The following is a 27,000-nucleotide window of genomic DNA, read 5'->3' as shown; positions in this document are numbered from 1 at the left end:
GCCATTTCTTACAGACGGCTCCTTTAACACAGTGTTCCATCCTTTTTGGAATAGGCTTATAAGAAAACCATTTTTTCTTTCTTTTCAGATAGTACAGTTTAATACTCAAAGCAATAACACAAAACAATGTATGTGTTCAAGGAAGCAAAGATAGTTGAGGACAATCATTCTCCAGAGAGAAGAATCTGAAGACAACATTAAAATACCACACAAACTGTATGTCATTTTGTTTGTAAAACAGACAGAGCAAAAGTGAGAGGCAGAAAATATGATGGAAATGATCAAATCCATCTTTACATATCAATCTTAAATGTGTTATTATATTGCCTGTTCACACTGTTCAAAAAAATGAAATTGTTATTTCTGAGTGTAGATTTTTTTTTCAATACAATCAAGCACACTTGTTAGATTGTCTGACCACCTATTCTTCAGTGTGTGGATCCGTTCATCATCGAGGATTTATAATTCCTCAGTTGTTCCAGGAAGCCGAGGTTGGGAGAGGAAGCGGGCCGAGCTGATTTGACCAGAGCCAGGGCGTCATCGAAGGACTGGCCGTCACATGACATCAAGTAACCAATGACCACAGCCGGTGCACGGGACACGCCAGCGTTGCAGTGGACCAACACTACACTTTTCTGAAATAGAAGCATTTGGCAAGTTTAAAAACATGTTTGGACAGAAGCAGAAATACACCTGTTTTCTGACAACACTGTCATTTATATATACGGTACAGTCATGCAAAATCAGTTCAAAATATTGACGTCAGGGCAAAATAATACATTTCTTGAACTTAAACAAGTCTGAAATTTAGGTAAATACAACCTCAGGTGAACAAATCAGAAGATAGTACCCAGAGTCTGTTGATTAACACAAAAATAAGCTAACAAGAAGAAGCACTGTGTCACAAGCAAGTAGAGCTTGTAGTAACTTTGGCGACAATAACAAGACATTTTTTGTTTGAAATTGTTGAATTTTTTCAAAGTTGGTTCACTTTTTTAAATGTATTTGATAGCAGTGATTTATGCAGACCTCCCCTACGGGTCTACCACATGTTTTCATAGGATGACTCAACCATTGCAACATTTGGACTCTTTTATTTATGAGTTTTTCTGTTGTAGATTTTGTGATGTGTTTGGGATTATTGCTCTGGTCAACGGCCCATTTTCAGCCAAACCTTGCCTGGTAGGCCCTTTGACTCAACATAAACTCACTCCTCCACCAGGTGTTTGTGCTCACATGGTGTGGTTGGTTTTCACGAAGTGAAGCGTTGTGCATTATGGCCTTACATTCACACTGTGGTCTCATTTATTATCCTAAGGACATTATTTCTGAAGTTCCTGAAGTATGTGCAGATACAGCTTTAGAAGGTTTTCCAAACAGAATACTTTTTCAGCCTTTTTTACTTGCAAATGTATGAACTTTAAAGGAGCATGAGGCAGGATTGAGGCAGGATTTATTTGATTTGATTTGATTTGATTTGATTTGATCTTTATTCATCTTGAACAAAACAATAAAATTAAAAAAAACACCATGCATCAACAACAATAATAAAACACAACCAGTTTTGTTCAAGAAGGGACAGGAAGAAGCAAATGCTTATCTAGTCCGGCCCCTTCTTGCAATATAAGAATATCCAATATATAAAAGAATAAAAAATAGCAATAACAACAATAATACTAATAACAACAATAATACGTATATACAGTATATACCCTTCTTGACATATAAAAATATATCAATATAAAAGTAATTAAAAGACAAGTGAGTCAATAATAAAAGTAGCTAAAAAGAAAGAAAAGCATCATGCACAGAAGAAAAAAAGACAATGAAAAAAATAAAATTAAAAATCCTGGTCATTATAACATCAACTTTTGGTAGTTCAGTATGAGAATCTGCTTATAGCAGCGTTTGAATAGCCTGATGTTCTTGCAGACCTTCACACTTTCATCAAGGTTGTTCCAGAGTGTTATACCATACACTGAAATGCACATCTTTTTCAATGTAGTATGAGCCATTGTCTGTTTAAAAGTGCGTTTATTCCGTAAATCATGAATACCATTTATGAGAAAAATGCGTATACGTTTTAAGTTTTATAGTAATAATGTCAGATGAAGCGTTCCAAACCAAAAAGAATGAGCCCTCTAGCGTTTCTGTCCGTTGCCTTGAACAGGCTGTGTGCTGCCAAATGTGCTGCAATTCCGGACCGGAATTTCCCGCGCTGTCCTGCGGATGTGACGTCAAACGTTCTCCCGTGCCGGCTTCGCTGTTGGCTGCAGTACCCCCGACGGCGCTCGTGGCGCTAATGAGTCTCATTTCTTATTCTTGCCTCAAGCTCCTTTAACATTGTCATGTCAACTGAGGCCTGTAGATTATAACATGTAGCTCGTTTCCTATTCTTCTGAGCCTTGTCAGATCTGATCTTGGCCAGAACTTGCTGGAACTTCCACTCATAGGAAGAACCTGAGTAAAAAGAAAGTATTTTTTTTCTTTCTCTTTTGACTGTGTGTATCTGTAAACACAGGCAGTAGATACAGAGTGTATTTCTAACATCACAGAGTGCCAATATGAGTTTATCTTCTCAAGAGCTCGCTTAATGATTAACTTAAGCAGTTTCAGTGATTGGTAAACAGCAGTAAATTGAGAGTACCTAAAAAAACAAAAAATCAACAAAAAAATGAATATTTTGGACATTATTAGTGACATTATAGACATTACCAGACCAGCCAAACTGAAGAAAATGTAAACACTAAGATTCTTTTTTTGTTGTAAAAAGGATGTTGCTGATTTTAACAGCTTATTTACAATTGTTAATCCATCAATCTATCAACTACAGCTTATCAGAGTTCGGGTCACGATAAAAACGTCCTTGTTGCGGGGGCAAGCAACAGTAAGAAAGAGGATGTTTGGTGGCTGGATGGGTTAGTGAAGAAAGCCAGCTCAGTCATTGGTTCTGAGTTGGGGTATGTTACATCAGTTGCAGAGAAAAGGATTCGCCAAGCTGCCTTGAGTAATGGACAATGATCCCCATCCCTCACATCTCCCTTTCATCAAACAGACAAGCATGCTCAGTAGCAAACTCTTGTCACAGTCATGCTCAACAGACGGGATGATGAAATCCTTTGCTTTTCAGCTTCTCAAAGGAGTGGAGGGAAGAGCTTGATGTTTGGGCATAAATCTGCTTCCCCCTTTGACCTTACGCTCTTTTGTCAAACAAATTCAACCCAGACTGTCATTTCTGACTCTGTGCTCAGACTGACTTCGATTAGACGGATAGATTTCGATTTCTTTCTATATTGCATCTATTTGAACTTAAGTCACATGCTACTGGATGTCTAAATTTCCCTTTGGAATGAATGAAATGTCTATCTATTTCTGTCGATCTCATCTAACGTGCCTGGAAAATACCAGGACCTTCCCAAGCCAGCAGAGAGAGATAATCACTCATGTCCTGAGTCTGCCCTGCAGCGTCCTCCAGCTTGAGTCTGCCTGAAACATCTCTCGTGAGGTTTGCAGGAGTGTCCATGAGGCATACTAAACAGATGCCTCTTCCTCAAATGGCTCCTCTCAATATGGAGGAACAGCGACTCTAATCTGAATACCTCCTCAACCACTGAACCTACGTCTACAGGGGAGTCCAGCTGCAGAGAAAACTCCCTTTACCTTATCACATTTTATAATACTGAAATAAAACAAAGTAAGCACAATATGAGATTAAAATAAGTAAAATAAGCACTTCAAATAAAAGTGTTTAGTAGTTGTAATTTCAGTTACTTACATTATACATTTAAATATTGAGATCAAGGAGAATCAATGATATTAGTTTAAAATCTGAATGTCTTTCTTTTTAATATTTGTAACATTCGAAGTGGAAAACGTTTTGCACACCGGATTTGCAGAAAGGTGCGTCGGAGGAGGAAAGCTGCGGCCAAATTTAAAAAGAAAACTCCTGCACACCTTTTTCAAGGCATCTTGAAAAAGGTCTATGACCGAAACGTCGGCTTAATAAACAAGTGTATGGTGAGAAGAAGGTGTGCAGGAGTTTTCTTTTTAAATTTGGCTGCAGCTTTCCTCCTACGACGCACCTTTCTGCAAATCCGGTGTGCAAAAAGCTTGATGTTTGGGCATAAAAACTTTTATTTGAAGTGCTTATTTTACTTATTTTACTTATTTTAAGGTGTGCAGGAGTTTTCTTTTTAATATTTGTAACATTGACATGACTTCATGACTACATCTTGGGAGGAAAGGATGTACTCTGTGTCTGTAAAAGTCCATATTTATAAAGAGGAATTTCTTTCTTTGAAGAAAAAAACACTGTACTCTAATAGGATTTATTCCACATTAAAACATATCTAATTATCTTTTATTTCTGTCTGTGTTTTGTTCTTTTGTTTATCTGACAAGAAACATGCAGCTGTTGGGAACCTGGGACTAACTGCAGTGTCGCTCTCTGAACACTGGTGGGCTCCTCAGACCAGCAGAACAGAGAACAGAGCTGCGGTGACGTCCGTCTGCAAGGCCTTGTCTCACACCACAACAAGCTGTTTAGTTAACAGACACCTTGTTTGTTAGTATCATTGGAAACTCATTGGCGTCTCAATTACAAGTTGTATTTTTCTTCACATGAAAGCTTTACAGCACAAGCTGAGCCATTGTCTAAAACTGATCCACATCTGAGACAGTTTGTCCCGAAATGTTAACATTTCACCATGAGGGAATGGGAAAAAAATGGCCAAAGGTTCGGTGCATTTTATAACAAATACGTGATTAAATACATCTCAGCATGACATTAACTACAACTACTTTGACCTCTTAAAGGTATAGTCTGTAATCGTATTCTAAAACATTTATTGTTATACTGGATGAAATGGTCCTTCCGTCCTGAGAGTAGTCAGTGAATAATGTGTTCAGAAAAAGGAAAGAAAAAAATCCGACCTCTCTGACAGCTTTAATCCTGTAAAAACTCTGACCAATCTGTTTTTTGCGCACCGAATGGCACGGATTGGTCAGAGGACCAGAGGATTGGCAGGGGGGAAAAGAACCAACCAGATGCCTTCATTTTAAGTCCCGCCCACGAGCCCCCCTGTCCCATGCGCGCACTCGCTTCCAGCCCCCCATGTCCACTTCCCACGGATCGTCCTGGGCTCACAGTGTCCCAGTGTAACCCCCCCCGCTTCTCCAGACCGACTGGCAACCGGGGCCTGACATCGGAGGGCCCCCGCCGCTCCCACTTCACCACTCGCGGTCGGGCGGTCACGTCGAATGTAACGGCTCGCCTGCTAAAAAGGCTAAAAAAACAAAGCCAAAGTGCGCAGGTTGTCCGCTACTGGGGGTCTGCCACGGACCCCCCAGTATGGGGGTCCGTGGGGATGGAGGCGTCTCCATCCCGGCGAGGGCGGAGAGCGCCGGTGCGGTTGGCGGTATGTGCGGTGCTGTGCAGGCTCTGTTGCCACGGCTACGCCGTAGGGTACGGCATAGCCCACGGCGTAGGGTAGGCGGCGACGCGCACCATTCTGCGTTGGTGTAACGCGGAACCATAAATCAGCCTTCAGTGTGTGCTCTGTCTGCTGTTCTGAACTTCTCTGTTGTGCTCATTTTGCTGGGACGTCGGGTCCCTCCGCCGAGACTCAACTTTTGCGTTATGCGTTCATTGTTGTGTCTAAAAATGATGCGCAGAGCCCACCCAATCAGAAACGGTACAGATATTCTGTGATATTTTTTTATATTTATAAAAAAATAAAACAGTAAAAAAAAAAAGGATCCCCATAACTTTGATTGGGTGGACAGGACGTACGTTTGGGTGGGCACGGCCCACCGAGGCCCCGCCCTAAAACCGGCCTCGCTTACAGGTGAATGAGACATGGGGTAGTTTTGTTGAAAATGTGTTGTCCAAAATGTCCTGGAAAACTCGACTCCTGCAAATGCGCGTTCCCCAAAGTTTTTGGGAGCGTGGCTTTGGCTTTGGACGGAGTGCTGACGGGAGGGGGAGGAGGGGGCGGGGCTTAGAGGAGGTGCCACTTTCAAATCTTGCTAGCTCTCCAACATCACAGACTATACCTTTAACATCATCGAACCTCAAGCTGACCAACTGAAGCGACCCCAGATCATAATACTACCCCCACAGGCCTCGCACGGTTGGCACTAGGTATGATGGATGTTTCATCCACTGCATTTCTTACCCGGATACACACATCAGTCTTGAAAGAGGTAAATCTGGACTCATCGGGCCACATGACCTTTTTCCATTGTTACAAAGTCCAATCTGCATTCTTTCTGACAAATCTAATTTGGAGCAGCTGTAGAGCAGTCAAGAGTTGGCCCCTTCATGTGTACAGCGTTAGGACGGGGTTACTGGTTTTAAAAATGCATTGGACACTTTTTAACCCAATTTTTGTTGCAAACCAACAATTTGACCCTTCTGAAACAGACTGACATCTTTCCACAACCACAGGAAGTGTCTTCTGGCATGGTTGTAAAATGGGAGGTCGAACCTTTTGTTATCAGGTTCCTCTGATCTGCAACCAGCAGCCGGTTTGTGTTTGAAAAGCAGACTAAGATTAAGCTTAAAACCTTCCTTTTTGTAAAAGCTTATAGTTAGGGATGGTTCCCTGAAACATGCTTTAGTTATGCTCCTATAGGCCTAAACAGCTGGGGGACCTCCCATGATGCACCTCTCCTTATACTCTTCTACTCCACCTCTATCAACAACACTGGACTCTGTTGCTTCCAATTTAAACGTCACGGTTCCGCATTTGTGCTCCTTCAGCCTCCTCAAACCTAACAGTTGTGATGACGTCAATATCTCACGGTCATCAACGGCCAGATGACCTGCTGGGTAATCTGAGCTGCACCTCTAAGTAAAAGCATCAGTTTGATCAGGGCTGGAATTACCAACATGAACACACACACAGAAACATGCCATCGTAAATAAAATGCGCGCACACACACACACACACACACACACAGACACACACACTCTTCCTGTAATAATACACCACTAATGACTGGCTTTTCACTGCGTGTGTGGTGTTCTGTTAAGGTGAGCACGAGGTTGCGCTGCTAAAAGCTTGTATGACACTGAGATCTGATCTCTATGCAGTTTAATAAAACATGAACAAAACTAAGCATCTATTATTTAAAATAGAGGAAGAGGAGAGGACTCAAGAGCAGGAAACAAGGAGAGGAGATGGTAACACACCAGTTTACTACAGGTCTCTGTTTAACAGTCCTACATCTTAGCTAGGCTGTTTCATGTGAATTGGCACTATATTAAATTAAAATCTGCTCTACATTGAAACTAATTTGATTAACTGAATTAAATACGGTCAACTCGACAACCGCAAAACATCAGGAAGGGGCAGCCACATGTGTTTGCAGGGCCTGGGCGTTTCCAGTCTCATCTCAAAAAGTAAATAAAAAAGAAGAATTAAAGAAAAGTTTTCCAATCAACATGGCTTTCATAAAATCAAGAAGAGACATAGAGGAAGTTTTACGGTGAATGGGACTAGATACATGTGGAATGAAAGATCATGAGCTGGCAGAATGTGTGCTGGCTTAACCGGGGAGGAATGAAGAGGAGGATCCCGATGAAGCTGAATCTGCCCACATACATATGGTAACCATCTTCCTTGAATGTTTAGCTTCTCAGATGACCATTGACAGTCACCAAATACCCAAATATCAATCCTTGGCATTTGACTGAGATGTTTTTGTGACACACACATCTATTGCTCATGACCCTGCACCTCTTCTGCAACTAAATCCACCACCTCTTTTTATTCAAACAAGTGTGTAATCCCCTTCACTGTAAAATGTTTTGCGGTCCCGAGGTTTATAGGATTAGAATGGCATAGACTTGAGTAAGATTGGACTGATTTAAATTAAACATGATTGGTCTGTTTTGGAGTTTTGTGTGTGAATGTCTTAAGATGGCTTTTTTTTGTGAATTGATGCTCTCAAACAAATTGAACTAAATTGCAATCCCTAAATTTATTTCAATGTTATATGTAAAAAAAAAAAAGCAACTTTTGATATGATGTTTTTATAGAATTTCACTTTTCTGTGAGGTTTCTCTGTGTCTACAGATTGGATGTTGGATGACAATTGAGATCAAACTATTTCTCAACCGATCTGATTCATTTTTAATGTGCTTTGGTCTGTCTCTGCAGGTCTTTTTGGCAGCTAGTTGAGTTTTAAGAATGTCTTTAAAGCCAGGGTAAGGGAATTCTGGGTGACATTTCTATTATTTGAGCCAAAACATGGGCTCCCAAGAAAACACACACCATCATGAACTCACACAAAGCTCTCCCACCTCCCCAACCTCGTGTGCACAAAAATTAAAATAAAAACCCTGCCCATGTCTGTCTCCCCTGTCTGTTTGGTTGATAAGTGGTTATATGACAAAAAAAAAACAAACTGGAACTGGAATTATAAGAGGGCCAACCTTCTACTTAGCCCTCTCAACAGTCATGTCTCCATTTACAGTGATGGATCTGGTAGGATCTATTGACTTGTGAACTATCACTCCAGACCACCTGGTGGAGGTAGTGCACCACTTTCATGTTTGCCAACCGACAATAAAGAGACAAAGAAGAAGTAGAAGACGTAAAGCAAACCGGAGGAGTAAGATTAACATTGAAGGAGCTATGGTTGCTAAATTTTTGTTTGCCGTTTGCCCATAATGCAATGGTGGCAATGGATAAGAGAGCAGTCAACACCACCATGAAACCGAATGTTTGTCTGGGTCAGGCTGCAGTAACCAAAGGCAGGGATGTGTTTTAAGCTTCAAAAACTTCTCATTCCAGGTCTGATCCTGATGACGGCAACATCTTTGAGGCCCCACACCCCCACTAATGAAACCAACCTTTGTTTCCAGTTTACGGAAACAGGACTTCATCAATTCTGGGTTGTTTTTTTAAGTATACTCTCAAAATGAGCAGCAAGCAGATTGGGAGAATATATTCACTGATCATGCCTTTAAACATTGAACTTTATTCTTTAAGCATTTTTCTAGTTTTTTGTCTGAATGACATTTTAAATTGATGAAAATGCTGTAAAGCAGGAAGTTTGGTGCTTTACCCATAGACTGTGTAAATCAATGGACAATGCGTTAGGTCATGTGACCCATTGGTTTCTGAAGACCAGGTTTGAAGCCTGTTATTCTTCGTGTGGGGCGAAACCATGATGCTTCGGTAGGCAATCAATCAAATCAATCAAATTTAGCTTTGCTCCCAGCTCCTTCAGTCAAACCCCTCCAAAATATCTGCAAAATATCTGCAGGTCTGCCGTTTACAGCAGGATGTATCGTTTAACATGTCGACTCGAAGACAAAAATTTTAAAATGACCATCATGTTTAACCGACGCTAGGTTAATACAGACCGGTGGTTGCTTGGCTTAGCGCGGTAGCAGGACTGTTATGGATTACGCTTTAGGAGCCAGCATCTGTCGCTCAGTGGAGGAACTGCAATGAATCATACTTCCAGATAAGACTTGATGCAGAGGAAAGATGGTTGGCGCCTGGTTTTACCTCATTGCGAGCCTGCTGGATGAAGTCACAGCATTCCTGGATGTAAAGCAACAGATCCGTGTCCGGATGATCAAGAATGCTGACAGTCTTGTAGATGAACAGATCCAGAAATGCATTTTCCACTCCGAAGGCCACATTCAGGATGTGAGACACCTGACGATGAAGAGCAAGGGCAGAAGGGGAATACATAATAAGAGTATTGTGTGAATGATGCATAGATGCTAAAGTAGAATAACTATCACACAAAAACATTACAGAAACTTTCATGCAAACCAAGTTATGTGCTACAGAAAAACCTTTGTTTTGTTTTTATTTATTAATTTCAGCCCCTTTGACGTCAGATGTTGAGATGTCCAAGTTTAAACAAAATGAGAGTGAACATTTCTCTGAAAATGAAGTGAAACTTAATAAAACAGCAAACTAACATATTTAATAAACATTACTAAAACTATCTGACATCTTGTACACATATTCTCCTCTTAGTTCTTTCTCACCTCATAGTTTGGAGTCCTGTGTATTTTCATGAGTTTCTACAATGAATTATGTTTATTTTCACTTCTGCTTTAAATGTAACTGGATTCAGTTATCACATCTAAAATCACATAGCTGTTATGTAAGCATTGTTTAACTCAATCATGTTCTTTGTGGTTAGCACCTTGCGTGGTGGTCCCACATCTAGAGGGTTCTGGTTCATGTCCTGGGTGGGGCTTTTCTCTGTGGTTTGTTCTTCCTGTGCTTGTGTGGGTTTTCTCTGGGCTCTCTAAAGTTTTAAATTGCCCGTGGGTCAAAGACGTGACGCTTACTTTTTCTGTCCGATGGAACTTTTTACCTAATAATAAACATAAAAATGAATAAAAAATATAACATGTATGTCTACTACGTTCCTTCTACATGTGCCCACTCTTATTTTATTTAAACATGTTGGTTATTGGTCATTTTCTGCCATCTGAAGTGTGAAAACATCATTTGGGGTGACCGTCCGGCCTTGACTTTGGTTTGGACAACTGGTTTTAAATCACATTAAAACAATTTAAAAATAATGTTTGCCTTATTAGGCATACTTTCAAACTTGTTTTAGATTTATTGACAAAGTTATGGAACATTTGTACACACATTTCAATCATAATACACAAACTAATCTTGTCCGAATATGTTCATTGTCTGAATAATCATCTGGGGTGACCATGAAAAAAATACAATTGAGGGACTTTTATATTGACAATCATCTCAAAGAGGATGTTGCATCAGCCAGTTACTCCATGAGGGTCCCAGAGAGACAACCTGCAGGTCAGTAGTCTCTCTCTCCTTTACAAATAAATCGTCTTTCTAACTGCTGCAGTGTATACGTCACATTTTGATATCATGTGGGGTGACCACCCTAAAACTGTAAATAATTAGTTTTATTTGCAAATCTATATTTTGAAGGTAAATTTGTTAGTGATTTGTGGTGAGAAGTAGCTAGCTTAGATCATATAGCTAACTGTTAGCCTGTTATATTTGATTAAACTTGAAAGCATCATGTGGGGTGACCACCTGTCATGTGGGGTAACCAACAAATGGCAATTCTGTATCAAATTCAAAATTGAATGTCTATCAGTTTTGGTTCAAATATAAATTATTGGTATAGCATGCATAAGTGGATACACCTTGTACACATTTTAAATCAGTTTTATGAATTTTAGAGTAAGTAAGAGGGTGACACTGCCATTATGGATAGAATGTATTTAAAAATGGTTTTCAAAAAATGAAAGGATGTGTCTATCTTTCTTGAACAGTTAATTTAATTACTGATACTTATTAAAATATAAATTTGGTTATGGAAATCTATTAATTTTGAGATTTGAGAATTACGGTCGCCCCAAATAACGGTTTAAAGGTTTAAAAACACTAAAATACCATTGTTTGAAGTTTTCACATACATGTATGTGTACACTACATTTCAAATGTTTGGAAAATGGCCAAAATTATCTTTATTTTAAGTATTTTAAAAATGGGCTACTCAAAGGCCTTATACGTCTTTGACCCCCATAGGAAGTCTGGTTTGTCCTCTTTAAAGGGGACCTATTATGAAAAACACGTTTTCTCCTGCTTTAACATATATAAAGTGGTCTCCCCTCAGCCTGCCAACTCAGAGAAGGAGGAAAGAAACCAAATTCTGCAGTGTCTGTACAGCCGCCCGGATGAGCCGTCCAGTGTGATGTGGATCTACGAGCCGTTCAGATTCTGAACGTGTATACCTGCCTGTCCAGGTGTACACCTGCCTGTCCAGGTGTATATCTGCCTGTCCAGGTGCACACCTGCCTGTCCAGGTGCACACCTGCCTGTCCAGGTGCACATCTGCCTGTCCAGGTGTATATCTGCCTGTCCAGGTGTACGCCTGCTTGTCCAGGTGTACATCTGCCTGTCCAGGTGCACACCTGCCTGTCCAGGTGCACACCTGCCTGTCCAGGTGTACATCTGCCTGTCCAGGTGTACGCCTGCTTGTCCAGGTGCACACCTGCCTTTTGCCCAAAGAAAGCTGGACTCAGCTCCAGCAGACCCTCATGATCCCCAATAGGAAAAAGCAGGGATGGTGGGTTGGATGTTTTACATTGTTATCCCTTTATAATTCTAGTTCAAAAGCCTTACCACAGTAATGCTGGCTAGATTAAATGCTGAACTGTTTATATGTTTATCGGCATGGTTTCTTTTGGAATAATGTGAATAAATAAATTCAGCGTGGGTCCATCAGTTTATGCAAAATCTTTGCTTTTTCTGGTGACTAGAAAGGTGAACTCACCTTGTGTTTTTTCAGAGTGCTGAAGTCGTGAGCTGCATCCTGAGAACCTGCAGACACAGACACACACACACACACTATTTATGCTTGTTATTCAGTATTTCAGCACTTATGGCCTGGGTTAAACAGGCTTTGTCCATATAGTAGTAGGCTCAGTATCTGTGGCAGGCCAAGGGGTCAGTCTAGTTCCACCTTTGAGCCCTGGCAGGTCCCACCATCTCCCCCTGTCCTCCCCCACGTCTCGGTTCATGTTACAGGTGACATTCAGGACAGAGAGAGGGAGGAGGCGGGGAGGAGGTACCTGGCTGCTGATGAGGGGATGCGGCTACTGTTGTGCAGAACTGACAATAAAATGGAGATGCTAAAAAATAAATATAAACCCAAATAAAAATAAAGTAATTGAAAGCAGGCAGGGTTGTACAAGGGATCGTTCCAACAATTCAGAGAAAGTAGAGAGATGAGGTGTTTTTTGTTTTCTGCTTGCTTTAAAGAATGATTTAACATCCTTGAACTTCTGTCTGAAACTATGAGACCAAATGAGAAAAGAAGTTCTATGATGAACATTATTATTTATTTATTATATTCTTCATAATTTAATCCTGGCCAAAATGGGTTTTCCAAATGGGAGCTGCCCTAACGGTTAAACGTGTTGGTTGAAAGTTAGAATAAAGTAGAATAATTGCAGTCTTACAGTTAGAAATAATCATACTGGAATATAGTATTTGACACTGAAATAAGCAATAGAAATAAACTACAGAAAATGCCAAATAAATCAATGTTCAACGTCAAGTATGGGTAGAAGAAGATCTTCTGCAGGTCATGACCCAGGACGTTGCTGGAAAAATATTTTATCCCTAAATAAAACCATCACAGCCCTTTCTGGTACGAATGAGAAACTATGTGGAGGACAGGAGATGCTGCATCAGTAGCAGCAGAGTCCTGCAGAGCGTAAAGAGTGGCCTGGCGTCAGACACACTCACCCAGCAGCAGGAAGGGCTTGACGACGCCGACCTGCAGGTCCCAAGAGGTGTCAGGGACGTATCCCAGCATGCTCTCGGGGGGGACGGGGTCTTCCACCACAGTGATCGTTGACCCCTTCCAGGTCTCGATGATGCGACGTCCACTTAGTGATGTCACACGGGTGCACTGCTTCCGCAGCCGTGTCCGAGAAAAACTCTGAATCTCCTCGGTCAAGGACTGCATAGTCAAGCTGAAGACAAGTGGAAAGTGGTTTTTAATTCATTTATGGTTAATATTATCGATAAAAGTGTACTCTAAAATGTATTTTTTCACCCCCAAAATTAGTCTTGCACTATTTCACAGTTTTCATCTGGTTTAGTTGCATGTGTGGTGGTGTCCTGCCGTCTCTGGAACAGCTTGACCCTTTTCAGAAGGAGATTTTTGCACATCTTCAGCAGGAACATTTTATTTTCAAAAGGAAACATCTTCTGACTTGAATCACGCCTCACAAAAAGATTGCCGAGGTCATGTGATCGAGAGAAGTTGATCTTCAAAAGGCTGGAAAGGAAGACAAAGTCATTCCAAAATGTTGAGGCATCCATCAGTCCACTGAGGACTTTTTTTTAATGAATGGAAACACTGTTGTATTGTGGCTTCTCACATCCAGCCAAGATAACTCCCAAGGCATGAAGGCACGAAGCAGAAACCCTTCCTGAGGCCAAGAAGAAACCATGAGCAACAGTAAAAGACAAGAAAATATCACTGGAACCGCCAGATATTTCTGTTCATCAGTAAATCATAAGTATGTCTTGGAATAAGTTGAGTGGTCATGGCGGAAAATCAAGGATAGAGACGTTACTTCTTGTGTGCTGTGACTAATGTCACCAAAGTTGAAGAGCACATCTTGCCAACATCTGAATATCAACCCGACAATGAAGCACAGTGGAGGGAGCATCGAGATTTGGTTCTCCGACGTTTACGAAAATATCGGGGAGGGTGTCGTAGAAGTAGCTGGGTGATCCAGCAGGACAATGACCCTGATCACATTAACCATCCCAGGATCATTTAAGGAAGAGAGGGGGTTAACGTGTCCACCCCTTCTGTTTTATATTCCAACATCTGTTATATTTGCACTGTTCATGGGATCTTTTCATCATCTGTTTAGATTCCCATCAAGATTCATGGCCAAGTGAGAACGTTGATAAGATCTGTGGTCCATAAACATTTGGATTCTTTCACAAGAACAATTCAAATGTGGTTTTAGACAACTCCAAACGCAAAATGTTGTAATGTGTTGAACTTGAAAGGGTTGGTTTCCAAACTAAAAGCTGTTTCTGCAGCAAATGTAAGCCTAAAAGTAAACAAAAGTTATACTTTTTGCACTCTGCGTTTTGAAGTCGATCTTATCATACAATCATCCACTCAGATAGAAGCATCCACAGTTTAGTTCACCCGGCCGACGAGAAGCATAGTAATAACTCAACAAGACCAGAGGTGATGCACATTTGACACAGTACCTGGTCCAGCTCGGCTCAGGGTGGCCTGGAGCTCCACGGATGACCAAGGATCCAGTTGAAACAAAAGAAACTAGAGAAAAGTGCTGAAACAGCTCAGTTTTCAGAGGAGAAACACGCTGCTGTCCTCGTTATCATCTCTTCAAGCAGACATGTGCTCTGGTCTGGGTGCCTGCTGCTGACGGAGGCCAGTCCACGTCAGACCAGGTCCAGAACACGTCCAGGCGTTTAGCTTTCACAGGGAAACGGGCCTCTGCTGGTTGTTTTAAACTGGAGCAGCCCTGCTGGGGGTGAACGGCTGCTGCTGCTGTGTAACATGAGCCCTGGTCCCTGCGTGTGCTTCCTCAGAGCTCTGTCACAGGGACGCATCCACACACTTCATCCAAACATAACTCTGTTAAATCTCATTTAGCCTATGAAGAAGCCATTTGGCCTCTTAAATCTCCTTGTTTTCACCTCAATGTACCAATTCAGAAGGCATAATGTCAAGTTTTCAATTAAATGAGATCATAAAATAGTTGTGGTAGAAGTAATAATAATAATGATCATTTTAATTATAATAATAAGAAGAACAATGTTTGCTGGGAAAGAGTTAGTGTGTTTGAATGGTAGATGTCTCCAAAAGCTCCACTAGAGGGAGCTATGTCTTTACTTTTAACGTATTTGATAGTAAGGTTGTTAAACCAGGCAAATGTGTGCATATTTAGTTTATTTCATCGATGAGATTATCGATTGCTAAAAAACATTGTAAATTGTAGCACTGCTTTCAGCCTGCCTGTTTTACCCAATTCTGTCTTTCTTCTATTTTACTTTATTCTCCAAAATTTAGGATGCAACATTTGTCCATCAGTAGGCTTTCAGAAAAGGGTGTTTATCTTAAGTCCACCCAAACAAAGCATCTGCAGAGTGGAATGTTATGTAATGTAAATGTAAAAGAATAAATAAAAGTTCAGTTTCACTGTGCCTTTTGTTTGGTTAGACAGCTAGTTAGGATAAGATGTTGAAAACTATTTTGTGTACTAAAACACAACCACCTTGCAAATCTCTTTTGAGCTAAGTGTTCTGACTCCTGCTCCACCTGAAATTTCAAAATCAGTTTAACCCGAAAATGAATTTCCGTATGCAACAAAAATGTAAAGATTTCCTTCAAGCAACGGCGAAGCATTTGCTTACAGCAAGCAGATTTGATGTTTTTTGCTTCAGAAACAAAAAACAGACTGAATTCGATCTCGTTTTTTTTTTCAGTTGGCTAAATGCTATAGCTCTGTGTGGATAGTAAGCTGTTTTTCCACAACAGATGGTGCACTCATTTTTTTACTCAGAAGTCAGAGTTCCCTAGTTGAGATGTCAAATCCAGCTCCTTTCAGATCAGTCAGAGAACATGTTTGCTGATGTTCAACAAAACGGAGGACAATTTTTACAGATGGGCTGGCTTGATGCTAATGCTAATGTGGCTAACATTAACTCATTGCTACCACAGGAATTAAACATTCTTATTCTTATAACAAAATACACCTGTAATCTATACAATTGCACTACATCATCAAACAACTGAGAGAATTGTGTTTTTCAAAGGCCTAATAGTTATTTATGTTGTAGCAACATGTAGCATTGGAAGGCCGCACAACGTAGTACAAAATAAAAGTTTGAGGACTTCAGACTGTTTATACAATCAAAAAATGAATTAAAATCACATTATCGGGGGAAAAGAACACTTGGACATATATTATCATGATAATAACAGCAACAAATAGTTGGGGTTATTTTATTTGATATGTAGGCTACTTGGAGGTTTTAGTGTGCCTTGTATGGAGGGTGGAGGCTGTTTTTTAGCAGTAAAACAATGTATTGCCCACAGCCTGTAAAAAACAATGGACATTGCATGTAAACCCACTGGTTTCTGACGAGCGATGTTAAAGCTAATTTTTCTTAGTTTTGAGCTCAGTCTTGTTGCTCGGGAAGCCAATGCAAGCCCGCCTACCATGTCAATCAAAGTTAGCAGTGAGTTCCTTCAACAGATCTCCGGTGAAATATCTGCAGAGCTGCCAGCAGACTTTTCCAGCCGAACATCCCATTCCACATGTTGACACTATGGCAATATAAAAAAATACTGCTGCATTTAGCCAAAGGTGGGTTAGCACAAACTGCTGATTCTTTCACTAGCCTAAGCCTGGTAACATAGCCAATGGCTGAGCTGACTGTCAATCAATAATATTAGAGATAAACGTATTGATTTAAATAAATTCTCATGGCTCCTTGATACAAAAACATTCATCCCCGAGTTGTCACAGGTGTGATCAGTCAAAGTAACCACGCTGTAAATATATTTATTTCTGCTCTAAAGTTGGACATTTAACATGTGGAGCGGAGATTGACTCGCTTTTGGAGCTGGACTCTATCAATCAGTCCGTCGTCTGCCAACCATTTAGCTTCTGGGTTGAGTTTTGATGCAATTTGTTGGTTTTCTTAACAGAGCAATGGTTATTATTTTCTAATTGGCTTTTATTAATTGGACTACTTTTTGAATGAGTTGAACTAAATCGTTGAAGTGCCATGAGCAATATAAATAAAGCTGAAATTATCATTCTGTAGCATAACTGCATGCATCAAAATATTCCTCTCCTCTTGGAGTCAGCTACATAATAGGTACGCTTTATTCAGAGATGGTGTTGTGGATGCTCTGTACAAATTGAATATAGCTGTGGTTGGTCAGGAATGATTGTCTGCACCTGCGGTTACATTCATTCCTGATGGGTGGACTGCCACGGCTGCAGAGAGCTGCTTCGCACTCACGGCATCCAGACCAGCGCTTCTCTCAGGTCCATTACACATATGTATGGTTTGTTTATTCTAAGATTTGAGTTATTTAAATGTAAGAGTCAGAATAAGGCCAGTGAGACACAATCAGTGCAAAATCTTTGTCCACTTTGTCCAGTCTTTAGTGCGGTTGCATCCACAGGAGGCAGCTGGCTTTGAGAATGAAGAATATGTAATAAAAGGGCTGCATGGACTTTTTTAAACTAAGCATCATAAATCTGACAGTGCAGCTGAAATGCAAAGCCAAGTCAGTTCTCTTTAATGCCCCATGACTTTTCCTCAAACACCAACCTTAGGGCAAAACACATTTTTAGCTCCCCTTTAAGGCTCTGCTGCAAAAATCAGTAATCGTTGTAGATTACTTTCAGTCCTTCGCGATGGTGTATGTGTGCGCATATGTGTATACAGCTGCAGTCTTATTTACTTTGGAAAAGATTCTGGTAGTTTCCAAGAATATTTCCACATACAGAGAGGAACAGTTTTCTCTCTGGCTGAAATCGAACCTTTTCGTTCCCCCCAGCACACGTTTGTATGGCCATCTTTGAGAGGACTTCCAGTGACATAATTCATTTCCAAACCCCTAAAACCAATTCTGACTTGAACCCAAAAAAGCAAAAGCAATGGAAAGGAAACAAGGTGGGGACGCAAAGGAGACGAGGCGAAAGATGAGCGAGCAAGACAAGAGGACACAGGAGGCCTCGGAGACGCGTACAGGGAAACCAGAAAAAGGGCTGAGGGAAAACAAAAGGAGTAAAAAATAAAGGAGAAACATCAGAGAAAAAAGTGAGAAGCAGAGCAGATGAGGAGGGTGAAAGGTTTTCTGTACCAGTGGAATGTGCGCTGATTCCTCTGATAAGATTTTCCTGCCAACTCTTAGAGGCTTTTACGTCAGAAAAATAAAACACGGAGAAGAATTCATGAGAACCAGCAAAACGAGGAAAGAAAGGGAGAGAACGGGGAAGGAAAGAAAGCAGTGAAGGAAGGATGGAAGGCAAAGTGCTGAATCAGTTCTCTGCATGTTGATCCATGAGTCAGAAAACCCAAGGAGGCCGTGGGTGTGTGTGTGTGTGTGTGTGTGTGTGTGGGTGTGTGTGTGTGTGTGTGTGTGTGTGTGTGTGTGTGTGTGTGTGTGTGTGTTGGCTTTAACTCAACCCTTACATAGGAAGCTCCCTCAACATCTGACAACCATTACTGCTATCAACACGCACACACGCACACACAAACACACACACACACACACACACACACACACACACACACACACTCACACTCAGTGCTGCAGTTTGCTGCGTCACGTTCAGGTTTAACAAACCAATAACAGAGCTGTTAATGCAGCAGGGGTCAGAGGTCGTCACCAGCCACTCGGTCAGTCAGGACTTCCAGAGTCGGTGAATCTGAACGGACATGCTCCCGCTCGCTTCTGCAACATTTGGACGTCTGACTTCCTTCTGGAGCCTTTCACTGCAAATGTCTTGAGTCGCAGCTCAAGACTAAACGATCTGGACTTGTAAAGCATCTTTTCTGACCGCTCCAAAGCACTTCACAATATTTCTACTTTACTCATTCACACAAACACACTTACTCCAGTGTTTATACATGCACTCGATATACAATAACAATGTGGATTTTCACAGACACTTCATCACATGACAGTGTTGCAGATTGGCCCTCCAACCATACAGCTGAAGAACAACCGACTCCATCCACCTTCCTGGTTTCCTCCTCAGTGTTCTTACACTTACAATTACACTTACCATTGATATCCAAACAAACAATAATAATGGAGCCTTGTTGACCATTGAAGGGGCCGTGACATGTTTTTGCATCATGTCTCCAGTGTCCCAAGATCACATGCTCTAAACCAGCGTCTCCGTGCCTGTGTGTCACCGTTAAGCCTGAAGAGAGTCCAACCTAAAACACTATTTATTCTGGAAATTAAGCTGGAGGACATTGTTTTTTAAGATTTGTTTGGGCTCTAGTGGCCTTTTATTGAAGTTGCAGACAGGAAGGGAGTAGAGAGAGAGAATGGAGATGACATGCAGCAAAGGAGCGCAGGCCGGGATTCAAACCTGCGACCAGCTGCAGGAGGACTGTAGCCTCAGTATATGAGCTGCTTGCTTAACCCACTGCACCACCGAACGGCCTGGCTGGAGGACATTCTAATGGGGATTTTTTTCTTTCTTCATCACCAAAAAGTTTGTACTATATGTCCGTTAGCATGCAGACTCTAAAAACATCTTAATGTACCAAACATGTTGCCACTGAATCCATCCCTGGGTAAATTCAATGCATTTTACTTCCACTTAAAACACACCACCTCAATCTCAGCATAGACAGTAGTCTCTGCTGTAGTCCAGTGTAATGGACACGCAGATCTGACATCTCAGTAGGGCTGAGAAGGATTTATTACCTTTATTTGACCATGAAACAAGTCATTTCCTTTGTTCCAAAGGCTTTCTTTCATGAGTAAACTGAAACACAGTATACTACGCACACTGTGGTCTTACTTGTGCAGTATGTGAATGAGCGCTGTCCCGAAGTATAAGTGCAGCTGAGCTTTCATCACCAGCAGCTGTTCAGCTGTTTTCCCCAAGTTACCGCCATGATTTGACTTTTGATCAATCAAAACCTCTAAACTCTTTCATAAAACCTTGAAGCTTCACTGTCGTTGGCGCAGCAGACGGACCACCGTCCTTTTAAATAAAAATGTGCAACAACAAGTTGCACAACATCAAGTGATCCACACTCAACTTTCGGACTGTTTTGAGTGCATCATACTTGGGAAGACAGTATTGTCAATATCAAACCAATGTCTTCAGAATCATAAATAAGTCTGCAAGTGATTTAAAGACAGCCTCTTTCACTCTTGGAAAAGGGTTCAGATGCACTCTCTGGGCTGCAGGTGGAGTTCAAGTACCTCAGCGTCTTGTGGGGAAAGCTTGGAAGGCAAGATCAACAGGATTGGTGTACTTTTATGCAACTGGCATCGGACCGGTAGCTGGGGACCAGGACGAAACCAGCAGCCACTTCAGCTCCATGCTCCAGGTAAGCCACCTTCCCCAGCGTTGGGTCCGTGCCACAGCTGAGGTCTCACCACCGCTGCTATCAGCGGCTCTGCCCGAGGCTCTGAGGGCACCTGGCAGCGCCTGGCGCAGCAGCTCTGGCAGAGCTGCACCGGAGCTTGGCAAGTCCTCGTCCCAGATGCTGTTTTGGGAGCAACATCTGAAACGAGGAGAGACTCAGTCAAAATAAATCTAAGGTTAAGCGTTGGCACCATTGGTCAGCTTGAGCTAAAATAGGTAGTTAGTGGTAACTGAGTTAAGGTGGCTGTGTTTCATCTGGCTGCCTGGCTTGTTTGTTCCACTCATTGTCCCTTTTTGGAGTAAATGAGGTCGGACAGTCATTTCCTGGCCAACATGATGTTCACCATAGCTCTGAAAAATGTGCTTCAAAACTAACCATCAGAAACCTATTTATAGTCTGAGAAAGGAGCCCAAACAGTTCTAACTTTTTTTTACGATACAATTTAAAGCAGAACATACAAGACCCTGTAAGTTGATGAATGGTGTCCCGCCTGACATGGACTGGTAACCTAGTTCCTGGTGAAGGTTCCTGGGTAAAACGCATCGTAACCCATGTACATGGTACCCTCGGTTAGAACCTTCCAAAGTCACAACAAGCGAAGTTACACATTAATCTTCAGTTCGTGCCGTACAGACACAAAAAGTACATTCTCCAGCAGCGATAGGAACAATGTCAAAGTTCCTGTGGTCGCCTTTATTTGATTTAATCAACAGTTCAAATATCTTGCAAAAATCAAACATGGTCAGAAAGTCCAAAAGCCTGAAAATAGATTTGTATATTAAAACTTGTGACTGGTTTTGACCCCTTTTACTTATCTGATGACCCTTGGGCGGGGAGGACGCCCCGGGCTGGGAGCCTTTTAACCCCGCAATTACACGACTTTATTCTGCACTTCATCTATCACTTTACTAGTAGCTGTAAACGTTGAATGCATAACTTTAAGGCTACTTGGTGTGGATCATTTTTTCACCTGTTGTAAGTAAACAGCGTGTAAACGGTGGACTCGCCACTTATTCCATAAAATGTGGAATAACAAGCATCTCCATGGCTCTTAGCGGATTTACTCGTGTTGACTTTTCATCTAAAAGGAATCTGACTTTTAGTGGGGAAGGATGAGAGAGGTACGGAAGAGTATTAGGGCCATGCAGGAGAAAAAATATTTGAGAGGGGAAGATTTTTTTTTTATTGTGCACTTTGAGAAAAAGTGGAAATGTCGAGAAAAAAGTGGAAATGTCGAGATTAATGTTGAAATACAATTTCAAGAATAAAGTCGAAATTTCGTGTATAAAGTCAAAATTTCCTGAATAAAGTCGGAATTTCGAGAATAAAGTTGAAATACATTTTGACTTTTTTTTCGAAATTATACTTCAACCTTATTCTCGAAATTTTGACTTTTTTTTCAACATTTCGACTTTTTTCTCGAAATTGTACTTCGACATTAATCTCGACATTTCGACTTTTTTCTCGATATTTTGACTTTTTTTCTCGACATTTCCAATTTTTTCTCGACATTTCCATTTTTTTCTCGACATTTCTACTTTTTTCTCGAAATTGTGCTTCGACATTTCAACTTTTTTCTCAACATTTCAACTTTTTTCTCGACATTTCGGCTTTTTTCTCGAAATTGTACTTCGACATTAATCTCGACAATTCCACTTTTTTCTCGAAATTGTACTTCGACATTGATCTCGACATTTCCACTTTTTTCTCGACATTTCAACTTTTATCTCGACTTTTTTCTCGACATTTCGACTTTTTTCTCGACATTTCCACTTTTTTCTCGACATTTCAACTTTTATCTCGACTTTTTTCTCGACATTTCGACTTTTTTCTCGACATTTCCACTTTTTTCTCGACATTTCCATTTTTTCTCAACATTTCAACTTTTTTCTCGACATTTCAACTTTTTCCTCCACATTTCGAATTTTTTCTCGAAATTGTACTTCGACATTAATCTCGACATTTCCACTTTTTTCTCGACATTTCAACTTTTTTCTCGAAATTGTACTTCGACATTAATCTCGACATTTCCACTTTTTTTCTCGACATTTCAACTTTTATCTCAACTTTTTTCTCAACATTTCGACTTTTATCTCAACATTTCCACTTTTTTCCCGAAGTGCATGAAAAAAAAATCTTCCTCTACAATATAATTCTTATTTTCCTCCTGCCTGGCCCTGAGAGAGGAGAGAGAGAAGAAGGTGGGAAATAAAAAGGGGGAGTTGTATGAAAGGAGGGCCTGAGGGAGAGGAGGAGGAGGTGGTAGTACTCTGCATAAGAAAGCAGCTCCACCCTCCAGTTGTCTGTGGACAAGCAAGCAGCAGAAAAGCACCAATCAGCAGGAAAAAGTAACAACAATAACAATAATCCCGTGCTGCCTCGGAGTAAGGCTGTGGAACCGTGAGCCGGAGCGCCTCACGCTCGTCATGCTGTCCCCGGGGCTGCTGTCCCTGCTGGCCGCGGCCGCAGCGCTGTGGCCGCCGCCGGCGGTCCGGGCCGCCTCCTGCGAGCCGGTGCGGATCCCGCTGTGCCGCTCCATGCCCTGGAACATGACCAAGATGCCCAACCACCTCCACCACAGCACGCAGGACAACGCCGTGCTGGCCATCGAGCAGTTCGAGGGGCTGCTGGGTGAGTGCTGCCCCCGGGGTCGCCCCCCGACCCTTCAAATACGGAATCCTTACTTAGAGGCTGATTTATGGTTCCGCGTTACACCAACGCAGGCGTACGCCGTAGGTTACGCGTGAACGGTGCGTATCGCCGCGTACCTTACGCCGTAGGCTCTGCGTCGATTTAACGCAGAACCATAATTCAGGCTTAATTGGGAATTAAAAGTTGCTTTCCGTACATATTATGCTCTTATTTATTGATGTCATAATATACAGGCGAAGGTCGGAAAATTTGAATATATTGCAAAAATTCATTCGTAGTAAATTCTACTAAAGGTGAAACAAATATATTATTTCCCACTACATTCAAAGTGAGATATTTCAAGCCTTTATTTGTTATAATTTTGGTGATTAGCCTATGTCTCACAGTTTATGAAAACCCCAAATAAAAAAAATTAAAAAGCTATATTGGAGTTTAGAAGTTTATTAATTTAGCACAAAAAGATGCATGAAGCACTGCGCAAGGAGGGAACGAAGTTCTATAGCGAACTTGTACAAGGTTCCACCCCTGTCAAAAAAACAAAACAAAGGACAAGCAGACAGCATGCATGAGCTAAACAACAACAAAAGACAAAGATCAATAGGACAGGAACAGGAATTCAAGTACTTGAAACAACTAATAGTAAAAAACACAAAGAAAGAACAAAAAATGTGACAAAAGCAGAACAATGAGAAAGAATATATAATTAAAGGTCGATAAAATTAAAGGTCGAGTAGAGAAAGTAAATTAGGTCCCTGTGGAAAGTAAAAATTCCTTTAGGTTTTTTTTGAAAATGCATTGGGAGGAGGTGGACCTCAGTGAAGAGTTAAAGTCAGACCAGAGCTTGGGGCCTCTATAAGTAATGTTGAATTGGTGACTTGAGGTTCGGGAGGACGGTATAGATAAGCTATTGTTACTAAACCTTGTTTGATATGAGTGAAAGTCTGTTGTCAGAATAAAGAAATTGTGAAAAGTAATAGGCAGATCTTGTTTCCTGTATATAAACTTATGAATAAAAAGGCATGTTTGATAGGCAATCACCTTATCAATAGGTAAGAGTCGATACTTCAGAAAAAGAGGCGCTGATGGCGCATATCTAGAGGAGTGGGAGATCAATCTCAGAAACCTCTTCTGCAATAAGAGTAGTTTTCTTAGATGAGTCGGATAATTAGCTGCCCAAACAATGTTACAATAATTTAAATGAGGGAACAAGAAACTATAATATAGGGTTAAGTAAGCTGAGGAATGAATTAAAGGGAGAACTTTCCTCAATATATTAAACATCTTGGCTGATGTGGACATACATAGAATAGGAGCAGAGGATATTTCAGTTGTTAGTATGGTTGTCTGCACAGTCATGCAAGTTCAATGCTATTAAAGCACTTTAAACTTTAAATCTAAGCACTTTGTTTTTTTCATATAAAATAAACACATTTCTATGTAGTTTAGAAGTTTTGGGGATGTCCCTTTTTTTGGTGCCTGCCCTGCTGAAATTGGGGCGTCCCTTAATTAACCCTTTCTCTGCACAATCTCAATCTGCAGCCTTATTTCCCTTTATTTATTTTGTAAACATAATTTTTCTGGTAAATGGACAAAGTAGCTACTTGCACGACTGAAGAGTTTAGATAAAATGACTCTTAAGTGACGTCAGAATAATGCATACATTAATTGCTTTAGAGTTGATAGAGTTGTTGATGTATCCATCATTCAAGTCAGATTAATCATCAGGAGTTGCATGACCTATCCTTCAATCAATGAATTTGGAGAGGCGGCTTTTGATTCCAGCCGCCTCTCCAAAATGCCTAACAAAAGAGAAACTCAATCATAAAAAAATTAACTTCCAAATGATCAGGACACAGGGACTGACTCACCGTGGCAGTGGATATATTTCTGCTGTCTGAGAAAAGAAGCGTTAAATATGTCAGACTGAAGACTGCAAAGGAAAGTAATTTATGATGACAAAGACAGACGTGAAATACAAAAGATAAATATTAATAGTTCTGACAACAGGACGGGTCAGATATTTAAAGTTTGGTTATTTGGTGAGACGACGCCGTTTGTTCAGGTTGTGGCTGTTTTATCTCCTCAAACAAAGGTCATAGGTCATAATCTGCTCTGGATTATGTGTAAAATGCTTTTATATATTAAAATATATAGAAATCCACTTCATAAAGGAAAGGCATCACTCATACTGGCCTCTGCGAGCTCCACCTTTCCAACATTGGATCTGCTCCATCTTAAACTCCCTGCATTGAAGCCAACTGACCGCTTGTCCAGTTGAAACATCTGTGTTTAAAACAAGAACTGCTTCATTTCCAGTGACAATCCATTACTTGGCTCGGCTTTCATCGTCCTCATGTGAACTCCAAATTTGACTGAACAGCATTTTGAAGTGTTTCAAAATGTGCCCGGTGGATATTTGAGCGTCTGGAACAAATAAAGAGCAATGATGTTTGAAGTCAGGTTCAGATCTGAAGTGTTGCAGCCCACAGAGATTAGTCCCGCTCCGCCTGACGGCCAGCAGTCCAGTGCATTTTGATCTTTACAGACTATGATACGGTTGCCAGCTGTGAATGATGCTGCTCTCATACCTTATTTATTTATTTTTACATGACACCCAGTATGAGACCCAACAACTAAATCAGCAGGTCGGACCTTTTAAGAGGAAAATCAGAATCATCCGGAGGAGTGTGTAGCAGCCTGTAGAACCTGTAAAGACCTGGGGCCGGATTCACCAATATGTTCTTAAGAACGATCTTAAGAAATGTCTTAAGATCTAAAATTAAGAAGTTCATAAGAAAGTTCTTAAGTGCAATTCCTCAATATTTTCTTAAGAACCGTCTTAAGAACTGTCATTTCTTACGAATTTCTTATTTTTCCTATTTAAGAACTTCTTAAAATATGTCATTGCATTGCACGCGCCAACAAACAACATTTATACAGGTAGTTTGCATCTTAACCGTCAGTCACTCACTAAACATGGAGAAGGAGAAAAAGAGTTGCAGGAACTTGCAGGAAAAAATACTATTGGGGAAATTAATAATAATTAACTACCACGCTAACTAACATGCTAACTAACAGTTAACAGGCTCTTTGTGTAATTAATTACAAAGTATATCCTCAAACTACTAGTCTAAACTTGTCTAAAATGTGTTGATAAAGGTGATATTAGAGGCTTACCTTTTCACAGAAGAAATTTTAAGACAGGTCAAGGTTGTCTTAAAGTTAAGAAAAAAGTCCAGAACAAATTTGAGAACTTTTATTTCAAGAATACCATTTTTTTCTTACGTTTTTTCTTAAGAAGAAACTTAAGAAGAAAGTTGAGAAAATACTTAAGAACTTTTTTGGAGAATATGACTTCTTCTCTTTTAAGACTGAACTTAAGAAAAAAATGACACTTAAGAAGATTTTTCTTCTTAAGAATGTTTTGTGAATCCGGCCCCTGGACCTTGAGGGGCTCTGCACGGTTACACATTTCATGGCTTGCCACCACCCGATGTGAGTTGCTGTCTGACCTACACGTGTGCTCAGATAAGCAGCTCTTACCTGTGTGGATGCAGAACGCCCTGACGATTCTCTGACGTCCACTTCCACCGTGCATCTCGTCTCGTTTAATGTTCAACCAGCTTTAAAGAAATGCTGGTTGTGATTAACATGGGAGGCTGGATCATGGTGG

General features: G+C 40.9%; 2 protein-coding genes across 3 annotated transcripts in view; one reads left to right on the top strand and one right to left on the bottom strand.

The window, feature by feature from the left end:
• Positions 1–428: 428 nt before the first annotated feature.
• Positions 429–14,943, bottom strand: dusp19a (dual specificity phosphatase 19a). Its single transcript, XM_061724308.1, has 5 exons — positions 14,778–14,943; positions 13,281–13,510; positions 12,304–12,350; positions 9,525–9,677; positions 429–635 (listed from the first exon to the last, which is right to left on the bottom strand). Exons 2-5 carry the CDS (start codon positions 13,501–13,503, stop codon positions 429–431), a joined length of 630 nt encoding a protein of 209 aa, XP_061580292.1. The 5' UTR covers positions 13,504–13,510; positions 14,778–14,943.
• Positions 14,944–22,936: 7,993 nt separating this feature from the next.
• The window catches only part of frzb (frizzled related protein), a 35,158-nt gene continuing 31,094 nt past the window's right edge, over positions 22,937–27,000 (top strand). Inside the window, exon 1 of one of the 2 annotated variants that reach the window (XM_061723273.1) lies at positions 22,937–23,306. In XM_061723273.1, coding sequence (XP_061579257.1) covers positions 23,102–23,306 — 205 coding nt within the window. In that variant the 5' untranslated portion in view covers positions 22,937–23,101. The remainder of the gene's footprint in view (positions 23,307–27,000) is intronic. The other variant, XM_061723272.1, reaches the window with a different exon arrangement.

Source organism: Cololabis saira, chromosome 6 (genome assembly GCF_033807715.1).
Source record: "Cololabis saira isolate AMF1-May2022 chromosome 6, fColSai1.1, whole genome shotgun sequence".
NCBI classification, from domain to species: Eukaryota; Metazoa; Chordata; class Actinopteri; order Beloniformes; family Belonidae; genus Cololabis; species Cololabis saira.
The sequence above is the reverse complement of the archived record's forward strand: the minus strand, read 5'-3'. Positions and strand labels throughout refer to the sequence as shown.